This window comes from Brachyhypopomus gauderio, chromosome 5 (assembly GCF_052324685.1).
Source record: "Brachyhypopomus gauderio isolate BG-103 chromosome 5, BGAUD_0.2, whole genome shotgun sequence".
NCBI classification, from domain to species: domain Eukaryota; kingdom Metazoa; phylum Chordata; class Actinopteri; order Gymnotiformes; family Hypopomidae; genus Brachyhypopomus; species Brachyhypopomus gauderio.
The window spans coordinates 13,543,846-13,566,189 of record NC_135215.1 but is presented as its reverse complement, the minus strand read 5'-3'; the positions used below and the strand labels follow the sequence as shown (position 1 = coordinate 13,566,189).

Here is a 22,344-nt window from a genome sequence, read left to right as displayed (position 1 = left end):
TGGGCAGGCAGATCCCCCTGTCTCCCTCCCCCACTTACCTCATACTGCATGAACAAAGCCTCCATGCGCAGACCATGCTGACTGCTGGTTTCTAGGCAACCGCAGTCTCTCATTATGAATAAATGAGTGACAAGATGGGAGTGGAAAAGATAAACAAAAAAAATGTTTAATATGAATGAAAATATTTAAAATATACTGATACTACAGTCAGCTGTGGTACTTTGTAACATTTTGGGAGGAATCTGTTACATTGACTCTATTCCAAGGTCATGTTATATTTTCGTTCTCTCCCCCCCTCCCGTACTCTCAAACGCCAGTTTTCAGCACCACAGACAGCGACATGCCTAGTGGCAGAGCCGTTGCTACGGCAACGCGCTGCTGGCGGGGAGAGGGGCGCGTGAACTGTTGGGAGGTGGTACAGGAGCCTGTAATTGGATATTCCTACACATGCACGAGCTCGCTCTGCAGCACCCATATGGAGCAGACCTTACAAAAGATCTTCAATTCAAATCGCACTATTCTTTAATTAAATGACATTGCATATAGTGTGTTTTAATCACAGGAAGTGAAAATAGAATTCACCATCCAAAATCCTAATACTATAGATAAACACTATAGATAAATAATCATTTTAGAATAAATAATACTTGCTTTTAAGTGTAAAAATAAGAAGAGAATAAAGACTGCTCTACAAATCAAAATAGTGTCTGGGTGAGGCAATATCTGACGTTGTTAATCTCTGCTTGCGGTTTTCACAGAACCACCATTTTGGTTGGTTACACCCATACGGGCAAACGGTAGAAGCAATATGATGTAATGCTAGAGAAAATCCGTGCAGTAGGGGTGGGGCTGATTTTGTCACGTGGTTTGTGGACCCCATCCACACGGTGTCACTGCTCACCAGACAAATAGACACATGGAGCACTGATTTATAAATTGTAATTTAAAGCGTTTAGTTTTTTATCCTAATATTGAAAACAATAAGCATGAACGCTATATATTTTATATCGAAATATTGTATATGAATTTAATTAATAATCCCAGCACTTTTCTCTTTCTATCTGGCTTTCTCTCTGTCTCTCTTTTTTGTAATCGCTGAACACCGAGTTTTTCTTGTTATCATGTCATGTTTCGGAACTACAATTACACAACAGGACACAGAGTGGCGCTATACGAAAATAAATGTGCAACGAAGGGAGGACATAGCTTTACCCACACAGTGAATGAAACAAATACACTACCCGAGAGCGATCATGACGGATCTACCTTTATCAAAACTAGTTTCAGTTTAACTCATCACGCGCAAAAAATCACGTTTTACCTTGCAGCACAGAAGTATATAGAACAATATGGATCTTAAATATTTACGCACATGCTGGACATCGGGGCATATTGTCCTCCATTTGTTATGTATACTCTTTGTTTGCGAAGGGATTTCTACACAGATAAGATATTCACTTCAAGAAGAATCAAAGATCGGGACCGTTGTGGGAAATATAGCCAAAGATTTGGGTATTCACACGTCGGCGCTGGCAGTCAGGAATCTACGAATTGTGACTGGGATAAAGCCGGAGCTTTTTCAGGTAAATCAAAGAGAAGGCGCTTTGTTCGTTAACCGTAGAGTCGACAGAGAGGAGCTGTGCGCTAAAACGAACCCCTGTGTCACGAGCATTAAAGCGGTGATAGAAAACCCTCTTGAAATGCACCAGATAACGGTTGATATCGTTGATGTCAATGACAATGCACCTACATTTATAGATCAGAGTTACAATTTAGAAATACTTGAATCTGCAGTGAGCGGAACACGATTTCAATTGGAAGGTGCGCACGACCCAGATATAGGTTCAAATGCTTTGCAAGCGTATAAACTGAGCCAAACCCCGTTTTTCCGTTTAGAAGCAGATGACGTTGGAGATGAAGGGAAAATTCCCTATCTCATTTTACAACGAGCTTTGGACAGGGAAAGCAGCGCAAGGCATAATTTGGTGTTAACTGCAGTAGACGGAGGAAAGCCGCAAAAAACAGGAACGCTGAGTATCACGGTTGTTGTGTCAGACGTCAATGATAATGCGCCTATTTGCAGTGAGTCAAAGTACACGACGACGGTGAGAGAAGACGCGGCTGATGGAACCTTCTTATTGCGAATTAACGCCACAGACACGGATGAAGGGGCAAACGGAGAAATCGAATACACGTTACGAAACAAGTTTAGAAATGGGGCCTCTGACCTGTTTGATTTAGATAGCAAAACAGGTGAATTGTGGATTAAAGGTGTCCTTGATTTTGAGGAGAAACAGGTTTATGAAATAAAAATCATAGCTTCTGACAAAGGGGCAGTATCTCTGTCCACACAGTGCAACGTGCTTGTTAAAGTACAGGATGTCAATGATAATGCACCTGAGATTGATGTCACCTCGATGACTGGCCGGATACCTGAAGATGCGCCTCCCGGAACAGTGGTTGCTTTGATGGGAGTGACAGATTTAGATTCAGGTGTCAATGGACAGACAGTGTGCTCGTTACCAAAAGATATACCGTTTGAACTCGTACAATCATCGGATTCAAATTTCTACTCGTTGGTTAATAAAGAAAAAGTAGATAAAGAGTTGATGCCCTTTTATGTTATTCCTGTAACAGCTAAAGATTTGGGAACTCCCCCACTATCATCAACAAAGATCCTTCGTGTTGAGATAATAGATATCAATGACAACAGTCCTACGTTCACTCAAAGTCCATACACATTCTATATAGATGAAAACAATAAAGCAGGCGGGTCTGTTTTTGCAGTGTATGCAGCTGATTTAGATGAGGGAGAAAACGCCAGAGTCTCATACTCGATAGACCGTGTAAACTCAGAGAAAGGTGTGGCGTCTTTTTTGAATATCAATGAGGCGAATGGCACCGTTATTGCATTGAAAAGTTTTGACTTTGAGTGGATGAAAACATTTCACTTCCACGTGCTTGCTACAGACTCTGGGACACTGCCACTGACTAGCAACGTCACAGTGAACGTGTACATTCTGGACCAGAACGACAACGTTCCAGTGATCTTATATCCAGTCAGTGCTAACGGTTCTGCTGAAGGTGTGGAGGAGATTCCCCACAATGTGAACGCAGGTCATTTGGTGACTAAAGTGAGAGCCTATGACGCAGATATAGGATACAATGGCTGGTTATTATTTTCACTGCAGGAAGTAAGTGACCACACTCTGTTTGGTTTGGACCGCTACACAGGACAGATAAGGACCCTTCGCTCATTCACAGAAACAGATGAGACTCAACATAAACTGGTCATACTGGTCAAAGACAATGGAAACGTATCACTTTCAGCAACAGCGACTGTGATTATCAAAGTAGTGGAGCCCAAAGAGGCTTTTGCAGCTTCTGATGTTAAAAGTACAGTAAAAGAAGAGGAAGAGGACAACGTCACATTTTATCTGATCATTACTCTGGGATCAGTTTCAGTGCTTTTTGTCATCAGCATCATCGTGTTGATTGTAATGCAGTGCTCCAAATCTACAGATTATTCCTCCAAGTATTTACAAGATACAAATTATGATGGGACACTGTGTCACAGTATTCAGTACAGATCCGGAGATAAACGGTACATGTTAGTTGGACCCAGAATGAGTATTGGTTCTACTATAGTCCCGGGCAGTAATGGGAATACTCTAGTGGTACCAGATCACAGGAGGAGACCTTCTGGAGAGGTAAGAGTTAATGATTATTATTTTAACAATCTCGTTCTTGCATGTACAACTGTACATCTAGAAATGTATTTCTGGCTTATGGCAAAAGTTAAAAGGTGGGCGTTTTGCGTTTTGCATTACGTTTTAAATGTTCTTGTTGCTTGCACAAAAACCTGTGATTTTTGTATGAAAACATTGGAATACGAGTCCACTTTTGTGAAGAAACTATGACTTTTGTATGTCACGAAGAAAACGCTCAAACCACGACGGCTGCATGTGTTTATTTCAGACCATAAATCCTTAAGAATTAATAAATTAAGGTCTCGTCCCCTAATTCTGTGTTAGTAGATACTAAGTGCAGAAGAACTGAGGGAACTGTCCGTCATTTTGGTACTGAAATTGAATAATCGATGGAGAATATATATATATTCTCCATCGATTATTCATATACCATTTTAAACATACTGTGACATAATGTAAAAAATAAAATAACGCGTGAGAACGCCTTACTAACGCGTGGCCACGGCTTACTAACGCGTTCGAACGAGATAATTAACGCGTGGGAGCGAGATCATTAAGGCGTGGGAACGAGATACTAACGTCGCCTTTCACGCGCGGCAACAAAGTTAATTTTTTCACAGCAAAACAAGCAGATCCCAGGGTTGTTCGTGAACTGACTGCCAAGGAGGGGATGTACACTAAGGGCGTACTCACACTAGGCACGGTTTGCTGGATCCGTGCTGGGGCCCGGTTATCCCCCCTCCCCACTCCCCCGCTGGCCTGCACTCACACTGGCTTCAGCAACCCGGCCCGAGCACGCTTACGTCATCACAACGCCGCTTTATTTGGAAAAAAAGCGCGCTCGCACAACACTATAGAGTTCACGATTCTCTTTTTATTGTATTTTTGGAGTCGTTTTGGGAGTGCAGAAACACGGTGCAAGCACAGATTTATCGATCATTTAACACAACGATTGTCTGCTAATCGCTTTGCCGCTATGACTGTTTAACGTGAGCGTCGCATCACTGATGTCATGTTTGAGTTCCAGCGAAATGAACCAATCAGACGAGGCACCAAGCGGGCCCGGGCACGGATAGCGCTCACACTAGAAGCGAACCGTGCCCGAGTCCACATGAATCGTGCCCTGGCCCACCTCTTCAAAGCGGGCCCGAGCACGGTTAACTGATCCGGGCCCGGGCACGGTTGGAGCGCTCACACTAGCCAAACGAACCGTGCTTCGGCAGGCAACCGTGCCCGGGCCCGGATCGCAGAGCCTAGTGTGAGTACGCCCTAACTGACTGCCCAAGGAAGATAAACCTGGCTTTATATAAAGTAATACTTAATTATCTCGTTCGCACGCGTTAATTATCACGTTCGCACGCGTTAATTATCTCGTTCGCACGCGTTAGTAAGTCATGGCCGCGTTAGTAAGGCGTTCGCACGCGTTAGTAAGTCGTGGCCACGCGTTAGTAAGGCGTTCGCACGCGTTAGTAAGGCGTTCGCACGCGTTAGTAAGTCGTGGCCACGCGTTATTATTTTTTTACACGATGTCACCTTACGGGCTCCGTAATATATAACACTATCGTTATATGTGTCCATTCTTACCGACGCAGTGAGGGGCTGGCACGCGGTGTCACTGTTACCTCAGGATATTATTTAGACATAAGACTTAGACTACTGGCTACTGGGAAACCTAATGTTGTTTTGTTCGGATGGGAGCTCGTGCGAGATGTCTGCGATAAGCAACGATTTGTTTTGTGGCGTTGAGTGGACCGTTTCTTCTACATTTAAAACGCGTTAGCGCTGATCAGTGGAAGCTATCGATGATTTAGTTTTCGATTAATTTGATTTTTTCGTCTGCGATGGCTGACCGTGGACAAAGACGGAGATGGGAGCAGCGGTGGACTGTTTTACGTTTCTGTTTGCTGTTGTGCTTCGTGGAGGAGATGTGGGCTCAAAAAAGATACTCTGTTCCCGAACAGATGAAAGAAGGATCAGTTGTGGGAAATATTGCTAAAGATCTGAGTCTCGAGGTCAGTACTTTGGTGGAAAGACGGTTCCGTATCGTTTCTGGGTCTAAAGATGCTCTTTTCGAGGTAAACCAGAACAATGGCGTCTTATATGTTCAAAGGGAAGTGGACAGAGAAGAGATTTGTGACAACAATAACGTCTGTTTGGTAAACCTTAAGATTGCTGTTGAAAATCCTCTTGAAATCCATTACATTGGAGTTGAAATTATTGATATAAACGATCACGCTCCCACTTTTGTAGACAGCCATCTTCACTTAGAGATTGCAGAAAATAAAGCTCCAGGTGCGCGATTTGATTTACAGCCGGCACGGGATCCAGATGTCGGTACCAATTCAATTCGTAGATACAAACTTAGTCAAAATGAACATTTTTCTTTGGAATTGAGAGACGGTGATGAGGACAGCCTTCCGTCCCTCGTCTTGCAGAAATATTTGGATAGGGAAAGCGCTATTAATCATAATTTAATTTTAATGGCCATAGACGGTGGCAATCCACCTCAATCCGGCAATCTTAAAATAACCATTACAGTCCTCGATACTAATGATAATCAGCCTGTGTGTAGCCAAGACGTGTATTCGACGTCCTTATATGAGAACGTTTCTGTTGGAACTATTATACTGAAAGTGAATGCGACTGATCCGGACGATGGTAATAATGGAGAGGTCGAGTATTCGTGGGGAACAAATACAAATAATAATATACAAGACATTTTTCAGGTGCATCGCGTCACTGGAGAAGTGCGGGTGACGAAAGAAATAGATTTTGAAGACAGTCAAATATATAGATTAAATATACAGGCTTCCGACAAAGGCCAGCCTCCATTATCTGTAGATTGTAGAGTTATCATCAGGATAATTGACGTGAACGATAATAAACCCGAAATAGAAGTTACCTCTATCTTGAATAATGTCCCAGAGGATTCGAAACCTGGAACTGTTATTTCTCTGATTAGCGTTACTGATAAAGATTCGGGGATTAATGGTAAAATCGTTTGTAGCCTATCAAATGATGTGCCATTTGAGCTAAAGTCATCGATTGAGGATAATATGTATTCACTAATTACTAAGGGACACTTGGATAGAGAGCGCGATTCCCAGTTTGACATCGTGTTAACAGCAAAAGACTTGGGTCACCCTTCTTTGTCCACTTTGAAAACTTTAAGTGTGTTGGTATCAGATGTTAATGACAACATTCCAGAATTTCCTCAAAATCCCCTGGAGCTTTATTTGACTGAAAACAATGTACCGGGGTTGTCTATATTCTCGGTGAGCGCTACCGACAAAGATTTGAATGAAAATGCAGCAGTTACTTATCAAATCGTAAGAGGCGACGCGACACTCCGTGACGTGTCGACGTTCTTGAATATGAATTCTGATACCGGTGTTATTTATGCGCTAAAAAGCTTTGACTTTGAACTAGCGAAAACGTACCGCTTTCAAGTTCTCGCTACAGATTTAGGATCTCCTCCGCTCAGTAGCAATCTTACAGTTAATGTGTTCATTCTTGACCAGAACGACAACGTTCCAGTGATCTTATATCCAGTCAGTGCTAACGGTTCTGCTGAAGGTGTGGAGGAGATTCCCCGCAATGTGAACGCAGGTCATTTGGTGACTAAAGTGAGAGCCTATGACGCAGATATAGGATACAACGGCTGGTTATTATTTTCACTGCAGGAAGTAAGTGACCACACTCTGTTTGGTTTGGACCGCTACACAGGACAGATAAGGACCCTTCGCTCATTCACAGAAACAGATGAGACTCAGCATAAACTGGTCATACTGGTCAAAGACAATGGAAACGTTTCACTTTCAGCAACAGCGACTGTGATTATCAAAGTAGTGGAGCCCAAAGAGGCTTTTGCAGCTTCTGATGTTAAAAGTACAGTAAAAGAAGAGGAAGAGGACAACGTCACATTTTATCTGATCATTACTCTGGGATCAGTTTCAGTGCTTTTTGTCATCAGCATCATCGTGTTGATTGTAATGCAGTGCTCCAAATCTACAGACTATTCCTCTAAGTATTTACAAGATACAAATTATGATGGGACACTGTGTCACAGTATTCAGTACAGATCTGGAGACAAACGGTACATGTTAGTTGGACCCAGAATGAGTATTGGTTCTACTATAGTCCCGGGCAGTAATGGGAATACTCTAGTGGTACCAGATACCAGGAGGAGACCTTCTGGAGAGGTAAGAAATTTTCAGTTAATTAAATATTTGAGTGGGTGAGATTTGCATCTCGCCATGAAACTGAAAGTGTTCGTACTGTTTGCGCTTTGGTTCATTTTGTACTGCGACTTTATTTTGTTAAACATTTTCTTCCATAATGTAAAAGAAATCCGACAATATAGAAGAAATGTACACATATGTGGCACTGAACTTGTAATCACGTTGGAGCTAGTCAGAACTATTTATAGAAACCCGCTGTAGACAAAATACACTGTTAATTTTATCAGTTTATTTGTACAATTGATTGTTCCATTTAATGAACTTAGATAAATCCGTACACTATCATATTTTCCATAGAAAGAGTGACAACTCTTATTTTAGAAAGTTGGCAAATTTTCCGAATTGTAGAAAATCTATACTAAGACAATTTCGTTTTTTTTTTTTTCAACAATTGCATCTACAAAACACACGAGTTTGAGCGTCTGTGTGTTTGCTGTTTGTGTACATTAGGTAGACGATGAAATATTCAAAGAACTAAAGAAAATATTCACTAACCACAAATACAATACACTCTGCTTCTTGGAAACCTCGCGGTGGCAGTGTTATACTAGAAAACCTTATAAAATACCGACCCTTCCCCTTTGCGTCGTCTTGCGTCGGACTATTTCAGCCCACCGAGAAAGCGGCTATTAGTGTCTGATTGCAAGCTTTACCTTTTACTATACTAGGATGCGTATTTGACGATAAGGGAACATGATGAATTCGGCGTTAGATGCAGTGTGTAAAAATAGATCTAGGAAGTGATTAAAGATACGCTTTTCCCTTATTGTACTAATGGCTTCCTTGACGAGGGGAGACGGAAGACAAAGGCGAAAATGGGATTCCAGTGGATTGGCATTGTGTTTCACTTTGCTTGTGTTCTTCCAGGAGCATGTTTTAGCTCAGATAAAGTACTCCATTCCAGAGGAGACAAAAGAGGGAACAGTCGTGGGAAATATTGCTAAAGATTTGGGAGCTGATGTCCGCACTTTAGTGGACAGACGTTTCCGTATTGTTTCCGGATCCGAAGATGCGGTCTTTCAGGTAAACGAGATAAACGGCCTTTTATATATTCGTAAAAAAATCGACAGAGAAGAGATATGTGATAGCAATAGCATGTGCTTGATTAATTTGAAAATCGTTGTTGAGAATCCTCTGGAAATCCATTACGTGGAGGTTGAAATTACAGATATAAACGACAATTCGCCTGCATTTACTGAAAAAGACCAGCTGCTTGAAATACGCGAATCGAGTCCGCCCGAGGAGGATTTTCAGCTTCAGACAGCACAGGATCCTGATTTTGGCACAAATTCAGTTAAATTATACAAATTAAGCCAGACAGAATATTTTGAACTTGAACTTCGGGACAACGGGGGAGAGCGGAAAATCCCTATTCTAAAGGTGCGTCAGTCATTGGACAGGGAGAAGCAAAACAGACATAATTTGATATTGACCGCCATTGACGGCGGAAATCCGCCACGGTCAGCGTGCATCAACATTAACATTACAGTTCTGGACGACAATGACAACAGGCCGAAATTCACTCAGGAACTTTATTCTGTTACAGTAGAAGAAAACTCACCTGTTGGGGCTGTTATTATTAAAGTTAATGCCACTGATATAGATGAAGGTCAGAATGGTGAAATTGTTTATTCATTTGTTAAAAACATTGACAAACACATATTTGACAAATTTGCTTTAGATATAAATACTGGAGAAGTTAGAATACAGGGCAAGGTAGATTTTGAAATATATAGTGTTTACAGATTTGGCATAATTGCTTCAGATAAAGGGCAACCACCTAAGTCAAGCAGTTGTAGAATTGTCATCCAAGTAATTGACCTAAATGACAACAATCCAGAGATAGACGTTACCTCCCTGACAGACGTTGTAGAAGAAAACTCAAAAATAGGAACTGTAATTTCTCTCATCAGTGTAAGTGACAAGGACTCCAATGTCAATGGGAAAGTGTTTTGTAGCATATCAGACAATGTACCATTTGAGCTGAAGCCATCATTTAAAGACAACATGTATTCCTTGGTGACAAATGGACTCTTGGACAGAGAACTTACATCTCATTATGAGATCACAATAACAGCCACAGACCTGGGACACCCTCCCCTGTCTTCAGTGAAGATGATAAGTGTGCAGATCTCAGATGCCAATGACAACAGACCAGAATTTCCTGAGAGCCCTCTTGAGTTATACTTGGCTGAAAACAACTCCCCTAGTTTGTCCATATTTTCTGTTAGTGCCATAGATAAAGACTTAAACGAAAATGCTGCAATACATTACCAAATTATTAGAGGTGACGGAACAAGAAATGATTTTGCATCTTTCATTAATATTAATTCTGAAACAGGTGCAATTTATGCATTAAAGAACTTTGACTTTGAAACAACCAAAACTTTTCAGTTCCACGTGCTCGCTACAGACTCTGGAAACCCACCTCTCAGCAGCAACGTCACAGTGAACGTGTTCATACTGGATCAGAACGACAACGTTCCAGTGATCTTATATCCAGTCAGTGCTAACGGTTCTGCTGAAGGTGTGGAGGAGATTCCCCACAATGTGAACGCAGGTCATTTGGTGACTAAAGTGAGAGCCTATGACGCAGATATAGGATACAATGGCTGGTTATTATTTTCACTGCAGGAAGTAAGTGACCACACTCTGTTTGGTTTGGACCGCTACACAGGGCAGATAAGGACCCTTCGCTCATTCACAGAAACAGATGAGACTCAGCATAAACTGGTCATACTGGTCAAAGACAATGGAAACGTTTCACTTTCAGCAACAGCGACTGTGATTATCAAAGTTGTGGAGCCCAAAGAGGCTTTTGCAGCTTCTGATGTTAAAAGTACAGTAAAAGAAGAGGAAGAGGACAACGTCTCATTTTATCTGATCATTACTCTGGGATCAGTTTCAGTGCTTTTTGTCATCAGCATCATCGTGTTGATTGTAATGCAGTGCTCCAAATCTACAGACTATTCCTCTAAGTATTTACAAGATACAAATTATGATGGGACACTGTGTCACAGTATTCAGTACAGATCCGGAGACAAACGGTACATGTTAGTTGGACCCAGAATGAGTATCGGTTCTACTATAGTCCCGGGCAGTAACAGGAATACTCTAGTGGTACCAGATCACAGGAGGAGACCTTCTGGAGAGGTAAGCACTGTTAGTCATATTTTTCTGGTATTTTGGTTAATTACTGAAGACTGTTTTCTTTTGGTCCACAGTTCCATTGCTGACGTGCAAGTTTTATGAATCTTTTAAAAATGAACTTAGTGGTAATTTAGAACGGCTGTGTTTTCTGTGTTCTCTGCATTTGTTTTGTTGCTTCTGTTCCACTGTTATTGATGGGACGTAAAGGTCTTGTTTTTTCAAATTGCATAGGCATGAATATCCACTTTATTTACTTCCATAGAGTTCTACTAGTAATAATAATTTTAAGATACAGACTGGCAGACAGGTAGCAGGATATCGATATGTACCGAATATGATTTAAGTGGTTTCAATAACGGTGGTATGTAAGCTATTGTCAATTTATTGTATGTATAGAAGGCAGAGCCTGTGTCATCTTAATGATGGAACTACCTGCCGACCAGAGCTTATTAGGACTGTAATTTGTTCCTATCACATAGATTATTATTGGGCTCCTTTTCCCAGGGTTTCTTTGTTTTGAGGTTTACTTGTGTATAGTAGTGAGTGATAGATCATCAAGCACGCTTGTCCAACACAGGGTCAATATTAGTTTGGTGGTTCAGCGATCAGCCACTAATACAGTTGTTTCTGTGAAAGATGTTACTAAATTTCTGTGTTTACGTAACGCCCATCATGTAGCCAACTGTAGCTCTCCAGTATTACAATGTTTAGCCAATTTAGTTTTAATGTCTAGTGATTTTTATTTACTTAAGGTATGACGTAGTCTCTTAAATACTAGACACGTGGTCATATTGAATTTTTATCTAAGCGTATTGTGACATCTAGTGGACGTCCTTGTATTACATATGTACATCGAGTGTACCGTTTTATTGTTATATTGAAGTACGTGTTCTTGTACATTTCTTCCAGACCACACAGGTACCTACTCGTATATCATCCCGTCTGTCTTCATACCCATGATAATTAAGTGTTGTCACCCTGTGCCTTTCTATAAAACCTGTATTTTGATAAAAAGGCACCAATACATAATCTTCATCTGACTTCTACTTTAAAGATGATGTGGCTCCCAGGCGAATACTATTTTTCTATAGCTATTTTCGTTATCATCATACAGTCCAAATACCTTACAAAAGATATAAATTACTTTTGTACTTGCATGTTAGCATTTGTAGAATTTACGAATAGCCCGCTAAGCTTGTGGTAGTCGCTTTTTCTGATTCCGATTCGATATCATTAATTTTTCTTCTTAACATTGCATTCATAGGATGGGCCTCAAGGAGTCAGTAGTACACAAGTATAAAATTAAAAAGCTGTCCCTTCCAATCCCCTAACACCCACAGTGTGTGAGGGAGACCACGATTAGCTGAACTGAAGTACCATAACAGTTTATGATATTTCGAAATGAATTATCTTTCTCTTCGCGTTCGACGACCATTCTTGTGAAATGATTATTCTGCGGAAGCTTTGATCTTGTCTTCAAAGTGCATTTTTCGTCATGGATGACTACAGACAAAGGCGGAGATGGGAGTACTGGTGGATTGTACTGCGGTTTTGTTTGCTCCTGTATATAAGGAAAGAGGTTTCGGCTCAGATAAGATACTCTATTTTGGAGGAAGTGAAAGAGGGCTCCGTTGTAGGAAATATTGCAAAGGATTTGGGTCTTGATGCCAGTACATTGGTCCAGAGACGGCTTCGTATTGTTTCTGGTTCTGGTGACGGTCTTTTTGAGTTAAATACGAACAATGGCGTGTTGTACCTTCGAAAGAAAATCGACAGAGAGACAATATGTGATGGAAATCTGCCTTGCCTGGTAAATTTGAAAATGGTGTTTGAATCTCCACTTGAGATTCATTACATAGAGATTGAAGTTACAGATGTGAATGACCACTCACCTGAATTCACTGAAAAAGAGAAACGATTGGAAATAGCTGAATCAACTGTTCAAGGCACCCGTTTTCAGTTGCAAGCAGCTCGTGACCCTGATATTGGAGATAATACTGTGCGGTTGTATAAATTAAGCCAAAACGAACATTTTGATTTGGAAATAAGAGACATGGGAGACGATAAACTTCCCTTCCTGGTTTTACAGAAGCCTCTCGACCGCGAGAACAAATACGAGCATAATTTAATTTTAACTGCTATCGATGGTGGAAATCCACAAATGTCAGGTACACTAAATATAACTGTTGTTGTTCTTGACGTTAATGACAACCGTCCTGTGTTTAGTCAAGATGTTTATTCTGCAACGTTGAATGAAAACACACCCATTGGAACGTTAGTGCTGAAAATACAGGCCACCGATTATGATGACGGTCCAAATGGTGAAGTGGCTTATGTTTTCGGTACTGACCAAAACCGGAACGCGTTTGACATTTTTACTTTAAATAATGTAACAGGTGAAATTCGTGTAAAAGATGAAGTAGACTTTGAAAAGAATACTATTTACAAGCTAGACATTCAAGCGACAGACAACGGACAGCCACGTTTGACCACTGATTGTCGAGTTATAATAAAAATAATAGATGTAAATGACAATAAGCCAGTCATTGAAGTCACCTCTCTGTCGAGCATTATTCCTGAGAATACAAGACCCGGGACTGTAGTATCTCTCATTAGTGTTAATGACAGAGACACTGGTATAAATGGAAAAGTTATGTGCGCTCTTTCAGGAAACATACCATTTGAATTAAAACCATCTGTTCGGGATAACATGTACTCATTAGTGACAAAGGGAAAACTAGACCGCGAGCTCATATCATATTATGACATCACAATAACCGCCACAGATTTAGGTCAACCTCCTTTGTCCACCATTAAAACTCTGAGCGTGCAGATTTCGGATGTAAATGATAACAGACCAATATTTCTCCACAACCCTATTGAATTGTATATGTTTGAGAACAATATTCCAGGTGCTTCTATATTTTCAGTTAGCGCCTCTGACAGAGATGTACATGAAAATTCTTTGATATCATATCAGATTCTGAGAGGTGAAGAGGCTTCCAACAACGCAGCATCTGTCAATATTAATTCTGATTCCGGCATTGTTCATGCGCTCAAACGTTTTGACTTTGAAACAACCAAAATGTTTCAGTTTCACGTGCTCGCTACAGACTCTGGAACTCCTCCACTGAGCAGCAACGTCACAGTGAAAGTGTTCATACTGGATCAGAACGACAACGTTCCAGTGATCCTATATCCAGTCAGTGCTAATGGTTCTGCTGAAGGTGTGGAGGAGATTCCCCGCAATGTGAACGCAGGTCATTTGGTGACTAAAGTGAGAGCCTATGACGCAGATATAGGATACAATGGCTGGTTATTATTTTCACTGCAGGAAGTAAGTGACCACACTCTGTTTGGTTTGGACCGCTACACAGGACAGATAAGGACCCTTCGCTCATTCACAGAAACAGATGAGACTCAGCATAAACTGGTCATACTGGTCAAAGACAATGGAAACGTTTCACTTTCAGCAACAGCGACTGTGATTATCAAAGTAGTGGAGCCCAAAGAGGCTTTTGCAGCTTCTGATGTTAAAAGTACAGTAAAAGAAGAGGAAGAGGACAACGTCACATTTTATCTGATCATTACTCTGGGATCCGTTTCAGTGCTTTTTGTCATCAGCATCATCGTGTTGATTGTAATGCAGTGCTCCAAATCTACAGACTATTCCTCCAAGTATTTACAAGATACAAATTATGATGGGACACTGTGTCACAGTATTCAGTACAGATCTGGAGATAAACGGTACATGTTAGTTGGACCCAGAATGAGTATCGGTTCTACTATCGTCCCGGGCAGTAATGCGAATACTCTAGTGGTACCAGACAGAAGGAGAAGAGTTTCTGGAGAGGTAAGAAATGTATTTCATTACTTAGTTTACTCTTACAGTCTTCATTAATATTGTTGGGTTTTGATTGTTAGGCTGTCTGTGCAAGAACGTCTGCATGAACAGCTGAAATGTTGAGCTCTCCATGGTGCTGAAATAGTCCAACCTAATATTTGCATTTACACCAAGTCTTACACCAAGCTATTCTTCATAGGTAAAGCAGCTAAAAAATACCAATTTCTCACATATTCCTTGGTGATTACAAAGTTCAACTGAATTAGTTACATTTACACATCTTATTTTGTTGTTTGTAAGATGTTTTAGTAGTAGCCTTTCTCAACATTCGCTGTTTTCAGTCTGTGTATTGTCCATGAGGTGTCAGCATGTCACCGGAAACGATACAGACGTTAAGCTCGACCCATTTAGATTTCTGGTGGCTCTTTTTGTTCTCTAGAACACATTCTGTCTTAAACTGTGTTGTGAAAGAGCATGGTGAACAGAACGAACGCGGGTAAAGAATCATTTATGTGAGACTTTGTCCTCATACCAGTTTAATGGTTTAATCCTAAGAAAAATATTTGTGTGTAAGAGCTCGGGATGGGCTACGGCGAACAGAGACGCAGATCGGAATACTGGCGGATTGCTCTGCGTCTTTCCTTGCTGCTCTGCTTCGAGGGACTGGTTTCAGCACAGACAAAGTACTCCGTTTTAGAGGAGATAAAAGCAGGATCCGTGATTGGTAATGTTGCGAAGGATTTAGGTCTTGATGTCAATACGTTGGTGGACAGACGTTTCCGCATCGTTTCTGGATCTAAAGACGCCCTTTTTCAGATAAATCCGAACAATGGCGCCCTGTATGTTAACAAAATAATCGACAGAGAAGAGGTATGTAGAGATAACAGTGCCTGTTTGATGAATATAAAAATTGCAGTGGAAGATCCTCTCGAAATACATTATGTGAGTATCGAGATAATTGACGTGAACGATCATGCTCCAGTATTCCCAGAGAAAGAACAAAGTTTGAGAATTGCAGAAAATGCGTTAATTGGTGCTGATTTCCAGCTGGTGGCTGCTCGCGATCCAGATTTTGGTGCAAACTCTCTTCGTACGTACAAATTGAGTCATAATGAACATTTTGATCTCGAGATTCGAGACGGCGGAGAGGACAATAAAATTCCGATACTGAAATTGCAGAAACCCCTTGACAGGGAGCACCATGACACTCATTATTTAATATTAACTGCAGTCGATGGCGGAAATCCACCGAAATCAGAAGCTATGAACATTTCAATCACTGTGCTTGACACCAATGACAACAGGCCGATATTCAGTAAAGATGTTTACTCTGTGACAATTCCTGAAAATATCCCAAAGGACAATGTATTGATAAAAATCAATGCTACCGATGCTGATTTGGGTTCAAATGGCGAAATCCTATTTTATTTCGTCAGCAATTTAAAGAAAAAGGTCGATGAAACGTTTGAAGTGGTTGAAAATACCGGATAAATTCGCGTGAAAGGCATGGTTGACTTTGAGGACACGGAAATACACAGGGCTGATGTGATTGCGTCTGACCGAGGAGAACCCCCTATGACAACAAACTGTAGAGTACTTATAAAGGTTACTGATATAAATGATAACAAGCCAGAAATAGAAGTGACATCACTTTCCACTCTGGTACCTGAAAATTCCAAACCTGGAACTGTAGTCTCACTAATTAGTATAATGGATAAAGATTCCGGTATTAACGGAAAAGTAGCATGTAAACTCTCTGACAATGTACCTTTTGAGTTAAAACCATCTTTTCAGGAAAATATGTATTCGGTGGTCACGAAAGGGAATTTGGATAGAGAGCTGTCTGCACATTACGACATTATAGTAACAGCCGTTGACTTAGGACAGCCTCCTTTATCAGCTTTCAAAACTTTAAGCGTGGATGTCTTAGACATGAACGACAATCCCCCACAATTTACGCACAGCCCGCTTGAACTTTACATATATGAAAATAACTTGCTGGGTGGCTCTATTTTCTCAGTGAACGCATATGACGAAGATGAAAATGAGAATGCGCTGATCTCGTATCAGATTCTGGCAGGAAATGGAGCTTCAGGTGACTCCGCTTCATTTCTGAATATTAATTCAGAATCGGGTGTCATTCATGCGCTAAGGAGCTTTGATTTTGAAGCGATCAAAACGTTCCAATTCCAAGTGCGCGCTACCGACACTGGAAGTCCGCCGCTGAGCAGCAACGTCACAGTGAACGTGTTCATTCTGGACCAGAACGACAACGTTCCAGTGATCTTATATCCAGTCAGTGCTAACGGTTCTGCTGAAGGTGTGGAGGAGATTCCCCACAATGTGAATGCAGGTCATTTGGTGACTAAAGTGAGAGCCTATGACGCAGACATAGGATACAATGGCTGGTTATTATTTTCACTGCAGGAAGTAAGTGACCACACTCTGTTTGGTTTGGACCGCTACACAGGACAGATAAGGACCCTTCGCTCGTTCACAGAAACAGATGAGACTCAACATAAACTGGTCATACTGGTCAAAGACAATGGAAACATTTCACTTTCAGCAACAGCGACTGTAATTATCAAAGTAGTGGAGCCCAAAGAGGCTTTTGCAGCTTCTGATATTAAAAGTACAGTAAAAGAAGAGGAAGAGGACAATGTCACATTTTATCTGATCATTACTCTGGGATCAGTTTCAGTGCTTTTTGTCATCAGTATCATCGTGTTGATTGTAATGCAGTGCTCCAAATCTACAGACTATTCCTCCAAGTATTTACAAGATACAAATTATGATGGGACACTGTGTCACAGTATTCAGTACAGATCTGGAGATAAACGGTACATGTTAGTTGGACCCAGAATGAGTATCGGTTCTACTATAGTCCCGGGCAGTAATGGGAATACTCTAGTGGTACCAGATTACCGGAGGAGACCGTCTGGAGAGGTAAGAAGAGAAAATTTATATTAATTTTAAAGCTTTTTATAATACCACATTCATTGACTATACTTACTGCTTTAAATGAATATTAATAAGTAGTTATCAAGTGCATATTCATACATAAATATCACCTTTATTTAACTGGTCAAAGGTCACTGCTGCAGAGTGACCTCAGCTCATCTTGCTTTGCATTGCATTGTTCATTGGTATTAAAAATTTCACTGTAAATTAACAGTAAAATACTGGCAGCAGAGACGCCAGCATTTTACTGTTATTTTACAGTGCATCTACTGTAATTTATTTTAACAGTATTGTCCTGTAAATTGAATTACAGTATATCACAGTAAACTAACTGTGTATTTATGGTAAGTTTACAGTACATTGCTGCTATTATCCTGTGGCTGTATTGTAATAAAACAGTGTTGGATATGTTGGATGCCCACAAATACAAAAGTAGATTTCCAGATATTGCTGTAGTTTATTTAAGGTCCTTAATTATTTGTACACCTGAATTAATGACAGACTTTACTGCACTCTTGAGCATAAGATGCTCAGTTTTATTTGCCTCACAAGCAGTGGCACACAATAACAAAGGGCAGCATTGACTTACAGCAGCACGGAGAGTGTATAGTGCAACAGAATCAAGAACAGTCTAGTGCTAACTTAAAATGGCTTCAAGAAAACTGTAGTGCTGGTTTTAACCTTCTGGAAGTATAAGGGCCAAAAAATTAGAGAGCAAACAGTGAAAAAACATACAAATTTCAATGTGCTGATATCCTCCATCACCGATGACAAATATCTATAAAACAACAAAGACATTGAGCAGAAATGTCAAAAAATGGTAAAATATAAAATAAAGCCAACCAGAAACTAGAAAAGGTTATATTTTCAGAAATGTGTGCTTGGTTCACCTTGAAAAAGAAGACAGTACTTGATGTAGTTAAACCAAGAAGATTGAAGAACAGTTGTCTTTTACTATTTTTGAGGGAGTATCAGAAGTAAAGTAGTATTTCAAGTAGTTGAATTGTGATTGTGGTATTTAAGGTATTTAAACAACTTTACACCCTTTTGTAAGTGAAGTATTGCTTTTACTGTGGTTTCTTTTAAGCACCCTTAAGTGCTTGAAGGAAAACGTTTAATACTACTGTCAAGATAGTTGGGTGTTGTTAGGAGGCTGCTATGGTGTTCCTGGAAGTACTAATATAAAGCTTAAAGACAAAGTTTTAGCATGTTGTTTTACTGGACCCGAAACAAGCACATAATAAAAAGACATCACAGCTACAAGACAACTGTGACCTACCTAGATGAAGTCCCACTCAAAGTCCAGCAAGTTTTTCAACAGCGTGGCAACATGTGGGTTCACACTCGCAGCCCTTTTCTGAACTATCTTTCCAGTTCTCTTGGAGATGACCTTTCCATGGGGTGTCTTGCTTCCTCTTTCTGGATTTATACCGATGAACCGTTTATAAAAAAAAGAAAAAGCATTTGTGTCAAATACTGTCTCATTTGTCTGATAACTGGAAATATATGTTTGATTGGTTAGGAAAAAGCAATGTTAACCGCAAACTGACAATCATTTCAAGGAACACCAGTGATGTTTTAGAAATGTTTTGTATTCAAGTCGCAGCCTTAAATGTAGTGAAAAACATCTGCAGTTCAGAGTTCGCCATTAAATAGCCAAATTCCAGAAAGACTTTCATCAGACGAAAGAAGCTGTTAAAAATTGCACTGGTTATACAAGCCAATTATACATGGTTAAGGTAAATTAGAGACCAGTTGGACAAATTCAAGAACATGATAACACCTCAAAGATTTTTACAATAAAACTCACAAAATTACTCAAACCAGAATCAAATATTAGTGGAACTTCAGTGTTGTTAAACATCTGGTCATCCTATACATCCAATAACCTTTGCACTGAAGTGTTGCAATTATTGTCTCACACTGGTCAACATGGAGTGGGAACTCCTCTTCAATAAGGCCTTAAAATTATCTTAACTTTCACCACTACATACATTACTGCTGAACTTAGTACTATATGTAATTTGCGTTCAGTAAAAGCTACCTTTGAATAAATTCCAGGGTTTTGGAGGCTTCATCTTGATACTGGGGGTTGAAAATGTAGAACACTGCAAACGGTGCAGCAAGCCCTGATGCAAAAGTTGGCTGAATGCCCTCACAGACCACATGTCCCTCAATGCTGATCATCCACTTGCAGTTTGTTGTGGGCTCGTTTCCTATATATAAAAAAAAAAACTAAATTAGTTTACATTTCCAGGACTTATTTTTCCTATTTTATGCAATGCCATCTGAGACCATGTACTTTGGACTCATTACCAAAATATTTCTTTAAAATTGGAAGACAAAGATATTTGCCTGGATTGTTAGATGGGGCTGTTCAAATGCAGAAAATAATTATTTCATACCTTTTACTTAAGCTTATTTTTTATTAGCAAAATACATTATGTAACATTGAGCACCTGCTTGTTTCTAAAATGTTTGTCCATTTTATCAGCTCCATATAGAAACACTAACACTCCAGCCTCATATCAGTGTGACTGCAGTGCTGAAAATGACTGCACTGTGACACTTTAGGAAACAAGGAGATGGTCATAATCATCATGCTTGGTTGGTGTATATTTAGTTTTGTTGAGCAGATGTATCTGTGACATTTGGCTGAGCTGCGAAGGACGAGACGTAATCCTGGGTTGGCGTCAGGACGTCACTTTTATTTTTATACAAATAACGCATAAAGCGCACACAACACGAAACATACACGGCAACGTGTAGACTTTAGACAACGACGAGCACAGGACACTGCGCGAGCGCACATTAAATAGACAAACCACATTAGCCCCACGTGATTATGAGACGAGCCAGAGGTGAGACAGATTATCACAAGACACAACCACAACCACGAAGATCCACAGACGCAGACGATTACACGTGGACAACGTAAACACACGCCCAAAAGGGAGGGGCCGGGGTCCTCAACGTGACAGTATCTTAATTACAGTTTTTCAAATGTGCCATTACACAGATGGGCATGTAATCTGCACTAGTTCTTTCATTAGTCACATTGTTCTTGTTATAAAATAAAGTTCTTGTAAAATGTACATCAAAATACATACCAATTAAAATGAGGCAAGGACTGGCTGATAGAGTGAACTCTCTCTCAGTGTCAGCAGATGTGGAAGACACCTGTAAGTTTACAAGACAACAGAACAAAATATTATACTATATGTACAATCATATATCATATGTACAAAACATACCATTTTAATTCAGATCATCAGTTCTGGACAACATGTACTCTAATGACAAAGGGACATCTAGACTGTGAGGTCATATCACATTATGACATCATGATGTCTGCCATTAAAACTCTGACCGTGCACATTTTGGATGTAAATTATAATAGACCAATATTTCTCCACAACCCTATAGAATTGTATATGTTTGAGAACAATCATCTGAATGGTTCTATATATTATGTTTGTGCCTTTGACAGAGATGTACATAAATAATTTGATATCATAACAGATTCTGAGATGTGAAGATACTTCCAAGGATGTAGTTGTGACAGTGACTGGGGAGGCACAGGAGGCGTGGAGATGGCAAGATGGTCTTTATTGTCCATCTTAGATAAGCACAAACAAACAAACAAGCTGACAACGCAGAAAACAGTGTTTCTTAATAACGGCTCTGGGAATGCACAAGGCAGTTGCAGGATTGAGCCACATGATCCTTGGTGAGCAGACACAGGGAGAGTCTGTCTCCATCTTACAGCTGATTGTGCAGCAAAGACAACTGGTACCGGTGGGCTTTAAATAGTTAAATAGAGTGCCCGATGGGGAACAGGTGGAGGGAGATGTTAGTAATGTGGTGATTGAGACTGAGGGCGCGGCTGTGTGACTGGAACTGGCGCACTATGACGACAGTATTGGTCTTAATTCTGATGTTCAGGTGATGATCGTGTTCTCAGATGTTTTGACAACCAAAATGTTTGTTTCATGGGCTTGTTATTGATGCTGGATTGCTTCTATTGAGCAGGAAACCACAGTGAATGTGTTCTTACTGGCTGCTTGTAATCCAGTGCCCCAAATCTAACGAATGTTCCTCCAAGTATTTTCAGGATACAAATTATGATGGGACACTACATGATAGTATTCAGTTCAGATTCAGTGATAAATAGTGCATGTTTGTTGGATACAAAATCTGCAACGGTTCTACTATAGTCCCATGCAGTAATGGGAATTTTCTACTGGTACTACATCACAAGAAGAGAGCTTTTGAAGGGGCAAAAGAGAAATTTAAAATAATGTTGAAATAATGGCATTGGATTGTGTTTTGATTTATCTGGATAGGTGTGCATAAGATACACATATACCCAAGTATTTAGCTTCAAATGCATTGTGTATGTATAGTCTACATGCAGATATACTTCACAACTTGCATG

At 40.3% G+C, this 22,344-nt stretch overlaps 3 protein-coding genes, 1 long non-coding RNA gene and 2 pseudogenes across 4 annotated transcripts; 5 read left to right on the top strand and 1 right to left on the bottom strand.

The window, feature by feature from the left end:
* The first annotated feature begins 340 nt into the window (after nt 1-340).
* Nucleotides 341-3,993, top strand: LOC143513850 (protocadherin gamma-C3-like). Its single transcript, XM_077004555.1, has 4 exons — nt 341-427; nt 705-728; nt 1,446-3,710; nt 3,979-3,993. The coding sequence occupies exons 1-4, from the start codon at nt 341-343 to the stop codon at nt 3,991-3,993; spliced, it is 2,391 nt and encodes a 796-aa protein (XP_076860670.1).
* A 1,421-nt stretch (nt 3,994-5,414) lies between these two features.
* LOC143513849 (protocadherin beta-6-like) lies at nt 5,415-8,257 on the top strand. Its single transcript, XM_077004554.1, has 3 exons — nt 5,415-5,722; nt 7,232-7,912; nt 8,249-8,257. Exons 1-3 carry the CDS (start codon nt 5,552-5,554, stop codon nt 8,255-8,257), a joined length of 861 nt encoding a protein of 286 aa, XP_076860669.1. The 5' UTR covers nt 5,415-5,551.
* A 319-nt stretch (nt 8,258-8,576) lies between these two features.
* On the top strand, nt 8,577-11,218 carry LOC143513825 (protocadherin alpha-8 pseudogene; annotated as a pseudogene).
* Nucleotides 11,219-12,463: 1,245 nt separating this feature from the next.
* Nucleotides 12,464-15,461, top strand: LOC143513848 (protocadherin beta-15-like). The gene is made up of 2 exons (XM_077004552.1): nt 12,464-14,954; nt 15,417-15,461. Exons 1-2 carry the CDS (start codon nt 12,597-12,599, stop codon nt 15,459-15,461), a joined length of 2,403 nt encoding a protein of 800 aa, XP_076860667.1. The 5' UTR covers nt 12,464-12,596.
* On the top strand, nt 15,448-17,915 carry LOC143513847 (protocadherin alpha-10 pseudogene; annotated as a pseudogene).
* A 1,285-nt stretch (nt 17,916-19,200) lies between these two features.
* On the bottom strand, nt 19,201-21,087 carry LOC143513824 (uncharacterized). The gene is made up of 3 exons (XR_013130680.1): nt 21,017-21,087; nt 19,951-20,122; nt 19,201-19,325 (listed from the first exon to the last, which is right to left on the bottom strand). It is a non-coding gene; the product is annotated as an uncharacterized LOC143513824 (long non-coding RNA).
* Between the last annotated feature and the right edge of the window lie 1,257 nt (nt 21,088-22,344).

Bases quoted from the DNA above. Each gene is read 5' to 3' on its own strand.
- LOC143513850 (XM_077004555.1), top strand. From the start codon at position 341: ATGCCTAGTGGCAGAGCCGTTGCTACGGCAACGCGCTGCTGGCGGGGA. The intron at 428-704 runs GTAATTGGATAT...AAATCAAAATAG, and splicing joins GGGAGGTGGTACAGGAGCCT to TGTCTGGGTGAGGCAATATC. The intron at 729-1,445 runs GTTGTTAATCTC...ATTTCTACACAG, and splicing joins TGGGTGAGGCAATATCTGAC to ATAAGATATTCACTTCAAGA.
- LOC143513849 (XM_077004554.1), top strand. From the start codon at position 5,552: ATGGCTGACCGTGGACAAAGACGGAGATGGGAGCAGCGGTGGACTGTT. The intron at 5,723-7,231 runs GTCAGTACTTTG...ATTCTTGACCAG, and splicing joins CTAAAGATCTGAGTCTCGAG to AACGACAACGTTCCAGTGAT.
- LOC143513848 (XM_077004552.1), top strand. From the start codon at position 12,597: ATGGATGACTACAGACAAAGGCGGAGATGGGAGTACTGGTGGATTGTA. The intron at 14,955-15,416 runs GTAAGAAATGTA...GTGTTGTGAAAG, and splicing joins GGAGAAGAGTTTCTGGAGAG to AGCATGGTGAACAGAACGAA.